Source organism: Oryx dammah, unplaced genomic scaffold (genome assembly GCF_014754425.2).
Source record: "Oryx dammah isolate SB20612 unplaced genomic scaffold, SCBI_Odam_1.1 HiC_scaffold_8, whole genome shotgun sequence".
NCBI lineage: Eukaryota > Metazoa > Chordata > Mammalia > Artiodactyla > Bovidae > Oryx > Oryx dammah.
Window position 1 is genome coordinate 11,292,021 of NW_024070192.1, and position 9,009 is coordinate 11,301,029.

The 9,009-nt window shown below is 59.9% G+C and overlaps 1 protein-coding gene across 1 annotated transcript; it reads left to right on the forward strand.

Moving 5' to 3' along the window:
• The first annotated feature begins 554 nt into the window (after positions 1-554).
• Positions 555-8,030, forward strand: CHMP6 (charged multivesicular body protein 6). The gene is made up of 8 exons (XM_040244789.1): positions 555-762; positions 3,253-3,362; positions 3,502-3,589; positions 4,136-4,222; positions 5,068-5,133; positions 5,361-5,441; positions 6,423-6,477; positions 7,121-8,030. The coding sequence occupies exons 1-8, from the start codon at positions 700-702 to the stop codon at positions 7,174-7,176; spliced, it is 606 nt and encodes a 201-aa protein (XP_040100723.1). The 5' UTR covers positions 555-699; the 3' UTR covers positions 7,177-8,030.
• Positions 8,031-9,009: the final 979 nt, after the last annotated feature.

Here is a 9,009-nt window from a genome sequence, read left to right on the forward strand (position 1 = left end):
CCCAGGACTGCTAGAAAGGTGCTGGGGCCCATGCAGACTGGGCTGCAGGCTCAGCCTGGGCGGCCAAACCGGGCTGAGTACTGGGACCCCTCATGCCAACCAAGACACACGAGTGGAAGCCAGGGCTGCAGGTGTGGGTGGCACCCCAACCTATATCCTTGATGCCCCGTGGAGGCTTCTGCCGGGACCACGGAACCAGAAGATTGGCTCCCCTGGGGATTGGCCACCAGCCCGGAGGACAGAACCAGTGGGGCACGCTGCCTAGCTGGCAGTTCAGTGGACACTAGAGATCAGGGTTGTAACATCACTAAACGCAGCATTTTCTGCATCCGAGCCGGCGGGGCAGTGATTTGTGAACAAGATCTCTGACCTTCCGGGAGACGGTCCATGCGGTCACCCTGCAGGGTTCCCACCGTAGTGGGAGATGGAACTTCTAGTCTTGAAGACCGCGCGGGTGGGGCCTTGTGGAAATGCACCTGAACCGCGCAATCCAGGGCCCCTGAGCCCCGCCCACTTCAGGTCCAGCCCCTTCTCTGGGCGGGGCTTCCGTCCACAGACAGCCGCGTTCCGCGTTCTGCGGCGCCAGGCTCTGCGCGGCCGCCGTAGCGGGGTGGGTTGGGCCCGGACTACGGTAGCCGTGTGGCACGGGGCACGGGTCCGACCGGGCAGGGCGGCGGGGCACGGGCCGGGCCGGCCGCCATGGGCAACCTGTTCGGCCGTAAGAAGCAGAGCCGGGTCACGGAGCAGGACAAGGCGATCCTGGTGAGATGCCGGGCCCTGCAGGCGGGTGGGCGCGGGCCGGGTACCCCCGGACCGTACGGGGAAACCGAGGCTGGGCGGCGGCAGGCTGCGCTCCTCTTCTCCAAAGGGTCCAGCCCCTCTGGCCGCCCAGCCTCACGCCCGGGCTGCAGCCTCGGAGCCCGTCTGGGGCGATGCGCAGTGGGCTCCCCTTGGGGAGCATGTCCGGGCCCGGTCCCCAGCGAGTCTGAGCGAATCCTGTCGCTGCGGGTGTAGGTGGTCCGGGTGTGGCTGAGCTGTGCTTCGGGAGGCGGGGCCCTCGTTGTACTGTCTCGTGGTTGTACCTTGTCCGTGGGCGAGTCCGCGCCTGCGGGTGGGGTTTCTAAACTCCAGCCCCACGGGAGCCAGCCCCAGACCACTTCCCAGCCCTGGCCCCGACCCGGTGCAGGCTCGGGGCCTGCATGGCAGACTCAGGTGGGAGGTCGTGGGGAGGGGATGATCTGGCAGTGGGGCGTCGTTGCTGCTCCCAGAACTGGGGATCTAAGCAAACGCTCTCACTGTGGGACGGTCGTGTTCTGTGTGCTTAGGACTCAGGCTGGACTCAACACCTGTCCCAGTCCTTGTCAAACTTACAACCTGTGCGGCCCCTGCGGAACGAGCCATTGGCCCCGAGCTTGTGGGCTGCCCTTGTCTCCAGGCCACTCCTGGCCCTCGAAAGTTTTAGATGATGGTGATGTTTCTGTTTCTACCTGTGGATTTGAGCGTCTTTTTCTGGAGAGCACTGATATGAAAGTTAGTTTCTAGGGAAAGAATCGTATGGTGTGTTAAGTGAAATGACGTGTTGAGAATAACCCATTTTTGTAAGAAAAGTGTGTCAGGAAGGAGAGAGCCTAGAATGTAAGCGGAATCTACCTTCGCTTTCTTTTCTAATTTTCTGCAGGAAGAGTTCGTAATTTTTGATACTAAGAAAGAAACTAATTCAAGTGGCAGGTTGTTTCTTGGGGGGAGGCGGGTGGTTTTACTGTGGCTTCTGAAACCAGAAGTTATACCAGAAGTTATAAAACTTTTAAACTGAAGTTCCCCTTGAAAAAGAGGCCTGTTTGTCACTGGAGAAGATCAGCTGTCATTGGGTTTTTATTGTGGTCGGGGTCCAGTCCCCCACATGTGCTGGCCTCCATCCTGGGTTTCTGGGCCTCTGGTTGAGCAGGAAGCCCCCGAAGCTCTCCTTCTGTTGTCAAGGATACACGTCAGTGGGGTCGTGACAGGAACAACTCAGTTGGCACACCACAGAACAAACTATTGCCTGATGTTTTCTGAGGATGAATAGCTGAGCTGAGGAACCTTGAGCTGCCCCGGGACCTTCTGCTGAGACTTCTTGTTTTACAAAGGGGTGGCCTGGCCACACCTGCCTCCCTCTGGCTCTTGCCTGACACTTTGTCCGCCACCTGCAGGGTAGGTGCTCAGCTCCTATGGAAGAGAAGCAAGTCAGAGTTGAGCCCTGCTGGTAGGCTGGCTATGGGGTGATATCTCATTGTCAGCGGACATCTCTCATGCCAGCCTGGAGAGGACATGTGGCTGCCCTGAGCCACCAACCACAGAGTGCACTGGGGCAGATGGCCTCTGAAAAGGGAGCTATGGAGCGGCCACTTTAGAACATGTCCATGCCGGGGGCTAATTTCTCACCATGTTGAGTCCCAAAGATGTGCACACCCTTGACTCACTTAACTCACTCCTGGTAACCGACCCTGAAGACGTCATCTTCCATCGGAGAAGTGACCCACACTTGCAGGTGCTCACCGTAAGGATCACCTGAAATGACGGAATTGGAAGAAATGTAAATGACCTAAAATAGGGAAGGAGAGGCTAAGGCGTGTAAATGGCCCTGCATCCTTTTTGGGACAGGACTCCAGGGTGCCGGGTGCTTCGTGAGGTCATGTGAACCCATCACCTCAATGCGCCGTCTGTTATCCACCCACGTATAGTGGCAAGTGACAACAGTTGGGGAGCTGATGGCAAATGGCTGAGATCCCCAGAGGGGTGAAGCTGGAAGGGACGGCCCCTGTCTCCAGCTACAGCTGGACTGGGCTGGTGGCACTCAGGTGGCCCTCACCAATGATTTTGTGTCGTCTCTGCACCTTGGAGGTGGTGGCCACACTCCCTGACCAGTGCTCACACTCCTCGCTGCCTGGGGTTGGGGGAGATCCTGGGGGCTTATAGGATATTGAGCCTCATCCTGGGCCTCCACCCCCTAGATGCCAGCAGTATCCCCAGTGGGCCAGCGAGGAATGTCTCCAGGGAGTGCACCACATGCCCTGGAGGGCAAACTGGTCCCCATGGAGAGCTCTTGTTTCAGAGGATGCACTTCCATGGGTGGCAGCTGGGGCAGCCTGGCCTGTGGGGGGCCCTTCGGTGTCCCTGGCAGCCTCTGTGCCCGCTCTCCTGGGCACTAGGTGGCCCAGTGAGTGCCCAGCGCTGCGTGGGCCCGTGCCAACACAAGGCCTGCTTTCCCAACAGCAACTGAAGCAGCAGCGGGACAAGCTGAAGCAGTACCAGAAGAGGATCACCCAGCAGCTGGAGCGGGAGCGGGAGATCGCCCGGCAGCTCCTGCGTGACGGCAGGAAGGAGTGAGTGGGGTGGCGCCAGTGTGCGGGGGAAGGAAGCCATCCCCCGTCAGCCTAGAGCAGGGCGTGGGGTAGGCTGGGGAGGCTGGTCGGTGCTGGGCCAGGACATCCAATGGCCGTGACTGCTGGGTCCCCTTTGCAGACGGGCCAAGCTGCTGCTCAAGAAGAAGCGATACCGGGAGCAGCTCCTGGACAAGACAGAAAACCAGATCACCAGCCTGGAGACCATGGTAGGCCTAGGAGGGGTCAGGGGTGTGGGCTGTGTAGGCCAGAGGCCCCTCAGAGAACTGAATCCTACCCTTTTCCTTTCCTGGACCCTCAGCCAGAGGCTATGGAATGGGTCAGGTCTGGAGGCAAAGGAGAAGCTTTACTGGGAGCCTGATACTCTTAAGGGGCTGGGGCAGGTTGGCTGCTGCAGGATTGTGGTTGAGGGGCTAGGCCGCTTCTGGGTGGTGGGGATGGGGGGCCGGTTCTGCCCCAGTGACTGAAGAGGTGTTAAGATCAGCAGGAGGCTCCCAAGCAACCTGGGTTCAGGGCGCAGCGCTCTGGTTGTGCTCTTTTACTAATAGTTTTGCTGTTATAAGCAGTCTGATAAGAGATTCTTCCCAGGTCCTCTCAGTCCCACCCAGCTGGTGGTCAGGGCACCAGGAAAGGACAGACGGAAGAGGAGGGCAGAGACTGTCAGTCTTGGTGACAGTGTGGTCCTAACTCCTGTCGTGGGTCTGCGTGAGGCGGCAGAGAAGGCGGGCCCCTGACCACACAGATCTCCTCCTCAGGTCCAGAGTATTGAGTTCACCCAGATTGAAATGAAAGTGATCGAGGGGCTGAAGATTGGAAATGAGTGTCTGAATAAGATGCACCAGGTAAGTCTTGGCGGGCTGGGGGCAGAGAGGAGGGGGAGCCTAGTGGACCAAGGAGGGGACTTGTCCCTGAGGCCACAGCTGCACCCAGGCCGTTGGGCATGAGGGAAAGTCAGTCATTACTAGGAGAGGCTGACCATCTAGTAAGACAGACAAGCTCAGGAATATTGATCCGAGAATAGGGACCCCAGCTACAACTTGGATCCAGAGATTCTAAGCGTGACCAGAGGATAGCCTCTTCAGAGTGGGGGAGGGGTCTGGTGAACTAATCAGAGGACTTCCTGGAGGAGGTGAACACAGCCCCGTCTCAGGAAGCAGCACAGAGGTGGATGGTGAAAGGAGAAGTGAGGTGCAGAGAGGCCACGCCCCAGCCTCACCCCATCTCATTCCTGATGAGTGGATGGCAGGTGGGGCTGGGCAGAGAGCTGAGGTTACGTTGCCTTTCTGAATGTCCAGTGTGGGGACCAGTCAAGCAAAGGTGTTGCTTTGAACCCAAAACAAATCAAGTCATGTGGCCAGAGAAAACTTTATATTTGTTATTACTGCTAGGGTTGATCTGGGTGCCAGAAGGTCCACTGAGAAGGGCCAGCAGGGCTCTGAGAAGGTCAGTTGAGGCTTCTGAAAAGACTGGTCTAACAGCTCTGTGCCTGTGTGGACAGGCCCTGCCAGGGACATAAATAACCAAAGCTGTTACTTATGCACATAAATAACCATATCCCACTTGGCGTGGCTTCCTTTAAACAAGAACAGAGGGGCAAGGCCGTGTGCGCTGCCAGTGCAGGTGAGCTTCGCGAAGGGGGTTCTGTCGCGTGCTTCACTGACAAGACTCAAAACTTGTGGCCAATCAGGTGATGTCCATAGAGGAGGTGGAGCGGATACTGGACGAGACGCAGGAGGCCGTGGACTACCAGCGGGTACGTGTCGCCGTGTCGGGGCCTCTGTCTGGCAGCCAGGGCGTGTGGTGGCCAGCGGCCCGCCCTGCCCGTGAGGGCCAGGCCTTTCCACGCCACACAGGGGCTGCCTGCCTTCGTTCAAGGGAGAGCAGCCTTGGGGCGGGGCTGTCTCCTTCCTCCATGAGGGGGCACGTCTCCCCCTGCCCCTAGCCCAGCCATGCTCTTCACCTCTGCTCCTCCTTTTGCAGCAAATAGATGAGCTGTTGGCAGGAAGCTTCACTCAGGAGGATGAAGATGCTATCCTGGAGGAGCTGGACGCCATCACTCAGGTAACAGGAGCGCCGGGACTGAAGCAGGCTCCGGTGGAGGGGCCCCTGGGAGGCCTCTGCTCACTGGCCTCGGTGAGCACCTGCCTTGAGTTTCTCTCGAGCCCACAGCCCTGGTTTTACAGCTGGTTTTACTTCTTCCCTAAGACAACTGGCATTTGTTTAAAGCGAAGCTCCTTCTCCCCGTCCGCCTGGCTGGCCGCAGGGCGGGACTGGCCTGGAAAGAACGCTTTGCAGGTTGTCCCCCAGGTGTGGCAAGTGTGAGAGTGAACCAGGTGCAGAGCGAAAGGCTGGCTCGCCTGGCTCCCTCAGCCCCTTTCTCCCCCAGTGGGCGGTGGCAGGGTTAGATCAGATGGGGGGTCTTTGCCTCTGGTGGTGAGTCTCTAGCTGCGACCGCCACGTGATGGCCTGGAGGCCTCTAACTGGCCAGCTGTGCTTCCTCACAGAGGACGTCTCCATCTCTGGGGGCCCCTGCCTCAGCGAGCCACATTCACACCGTGCCCACCAGCCTGCCACCCCGCTGGCCATTGGCCATGGGAAAGCAGGTCCTGAGCGCCACTGCTCACCACCTATGGGCCCCCACGTGCACCTGCCCGCTGACTCACCTCCTCCCGGGCCCTGAGAGGCAGACACGTGCTCTATGGTTCCGTACCCAGGAACCACAGGTGCTCCCGGGCACCACCACGCCAAGCTGGGACACCACTGTGGCCCCTGACCTGCATGGGCACCTGTTTCAAAGCCCTCAGCCCAGACTCAGAGCAGAATTCTGGGCGGGGAACCCCTCAGGGTCCGGGTCATTGGGAGCAGTCACCTTTTGTGGCCACTGATCTGAGTGACAGAAATGCCAGAAGCCAAGGTGTGTGCTGCGGCGTCATGTGCCGTTTAAACTGCTGCTGAGAGCAGCCAAGTGGACGGGATGCTGTCCTTTCCGGGACAGGGATGAGGCGGGAGTGTCTCACGGCCTGTACCCTCTGTCTCCCGCAGGAACAGATAGAGCTGCCAGCGGTTCCTTCAGAGCCCCTTCCTGAGAAGATCCCAGGTACCCGCCTTGTTATGTCCTTTGGAGAACGGTGCCTCCTAGAGCAAAGCATGATCTCCGGGCCGCTGGGCCCTGCCCTTCCTCCTTGGTGAGGGTTGGGTCCCTCCTCCCCGCTGGGTGCTTGCTGGCACCACCTCAGGCAGAGTGCAGCCTCGCCCTGGGATTGGGCCCAGACCTCTTAAGGGGTTCGGGTAGCTTCGTAAGAGCCAAACCCCATCCAGAGAGGCGAGTCCCAAAGCCTCAGGAAAAGGCACATTTAGCTGTGTGGGCTCTTCCGAGTCCAGCCCAGGACCCGCCGTCCCCGATTCGTCGCTGGGACGACCTTCCCCAGGGCATCGCTTAACGCGCCTTCAGAAATCCGCCTTCCTGACTCCTCTTCGGCTCGCTGCTCCTTGGCCTCTCTCCAGGGTCCGTGGGAGGGTGGGTGCCCGCCCGCCACTGTGCTGCCCCGTGTGCCCACACCCCATGCCTGCTGCCTGCCAGGCCCCCGGCCTCTGTGTATGCCTGACCTTCCCTGGAGCTGTGCCCGCTCCTCCCAGAGCGCCAAGCCCCGACCTGGCTCCTTGCCGCCTCCTGTCCTCTTCGGGAAGTTCCTGCCTGTGGGGTGTTCTGTACGCGACAGGCATCTTTGTTTCCTCCACAGAGAAAGTCCCCGTCAAAGCCAGGCCCAGGCAGGCGGAACTCGTGGCAGCCTCATAACACGGCCCTCTCGCGTGGGACTCTCGGGGACTTCGGAGGACTGGGGCCCGCAGTTTGGGTGCGTGGCCAGCCCTGACCGGGCCCCCAGGAGGCGGGCGCCGGGCCAGGCGGGCCGGGTGCTGACAGAGCGCGCAGCACGCACAGGGCTCCCGGTCGGGTGGACTCTGCGGAGCGCTGCCCTGGCGCTGCCCTCCTGCTCTCATTTCTGGATGTAATGGCAACATTCAGATCCTCCAGCCAAACGCAGCTTCTGAAGCTGTGCTTCCCACAGGCCACGGCCAAGCCCGACGCTCCTGGTGCTGGTCACCCCACCCGACCCGGGTCGTGAGGCTCCGCGGGCCAGCGTCTCCACAGCGCTGTCTTCTGTTCAAGGCACCTCAGACCTCCCCGCCCTGCCCTTCCGCTTCTTCCCGCTGCTCTCGTTAGTTCACAGGGGCTTTGGCTAAGGGATCCTTGCCTCGGTCTGGCTCCCTGACATGCCCACTCCATGCAGATTTGGGGGTGGAAACCTCTCTGCTTCTGGGTTGGTGTTTGGGAGTGGTGGATCAGGAGGGGCACATGCCGGCTGGATTGCTGACTCTCAGCTCTGCCTGCCCCCCTTCTCTGGGGCTTACACCGAGGCCCAGTCCTGCCAGGATGGACATTCCAGAGTGGCCAGCAGATCCAGCTGAGGCTCCCCAAGCTGTTAGCAGCCAAGTGGAGACTGGGAAGGATGGAAATGCCTTCCCTAGCTCATGAGTCGTTTTGGAATTAAGACAATCCCCCTGAGATTTCGCTCCCAACAAGGAAACAAAGTGGACCCTCCTAGTCCCCAGACAGGCCAGCCCCATATTAAAGTTGACGCCCATACAGCCTGCCGCCTTGTGGACTGGGGTCTGTGGAAGGGCCTGTGGGGGTTAGTGTGGCTCCTGTCTCTGGTCCTGGCACACAGCCCCCTTGACCCTCCTGGGACACTTGGGGGCACTTGGTTGGTCAGTGCCACGCGGGGCCTGGGGACTCAGGAGCTGGTGCGGTTCTAGCCCTGCCCAGCTGTGGGTGGAAAGCAGGCTGGGGGTCCGGGCTCTGGCAGTCGCCTCTGGGGCAGCTGCCTGCAGCAAGGTGCAGGGTGGTACTCTGGCCCTTCCTCCCTTAGAAGGGATGCTGGTGGTTTCTTTCAAGGGAGAAGACCCTTTGTGTCGCTCCCATGGCAGGTGGCCGGGAGGTTGTGCAGTTTAGTGTCTCCAGGGTGAGGGGGTCTGGGTTAGAGTCTTGTGTCTAGGGTGGGAGGCCAGATGCCCCAGGGAGCAAGCAGGCAACAGCAAGGAGGGAGAGGTGGGTATTCCACCTCAGGGGACCTCCATGCCCTCCACCCAGAGGGCACAGTAGGATGCAGACAAGTTGCCAGGTCTGGGGTTCTTCAAGAGGAGCTAGAAACCAGTTTTGAGGGGATAGTCTTGCTTCATATGAAAGCACGCTTACCAGATTGCAGTGCATGCCTCAGCCAGGAGGGGGCTCTCTGCCAGCCAGTTTCAGGATTTTGCCAGAAACTGGTTTGGCCAGTGCCAGTCTGTCTGTGGCAACCCACTCCAGTACTCTTGCCTGGAAAATCCCATGGACGGGGGAGCCTGATGGGCTGCAGTCCATGGGGTCGCTAAGAGTCGGACACGACTGAGCGACTTCACTTTTCACTTTAATGCATTCGAGAAGGAAATGGCAACCCACTCCAGTGTTCTTGCCTGGAGAATCCCAGGGACAGGGGAGCCTGTTGGGCTGCCGTCTATGGGGTCGCACAGAGTTGAACACTACTGAAGCAACTTAGCAGCAGCAGCAGTCTGTCTGTTGGGCCCCACCCAC

Coding starts and splice junctions, on each gene's coding strand:
- CHMP6 (XM_040244789.1), top strand. CDS start 700: ATGGGCAACCTGTTCGGCCGTAAGAAGCAGAGCCGGGTCACGGAGCAG. Junction 763..3,252: donor AGCAGGACAAGGCGATCCTG/GTGAGATGCCGG, acceptor CTTTCCCAACAG/CAACTGAAGCAGCAGCGGGA. Junction 3,363..3,501: donor CTGCGTGACGGCAGGAAGGA/GTGAGTGGGGTG, acceptor TCCCCTTTGCAG/ACGGGCCAAGCTGCTGCTCA.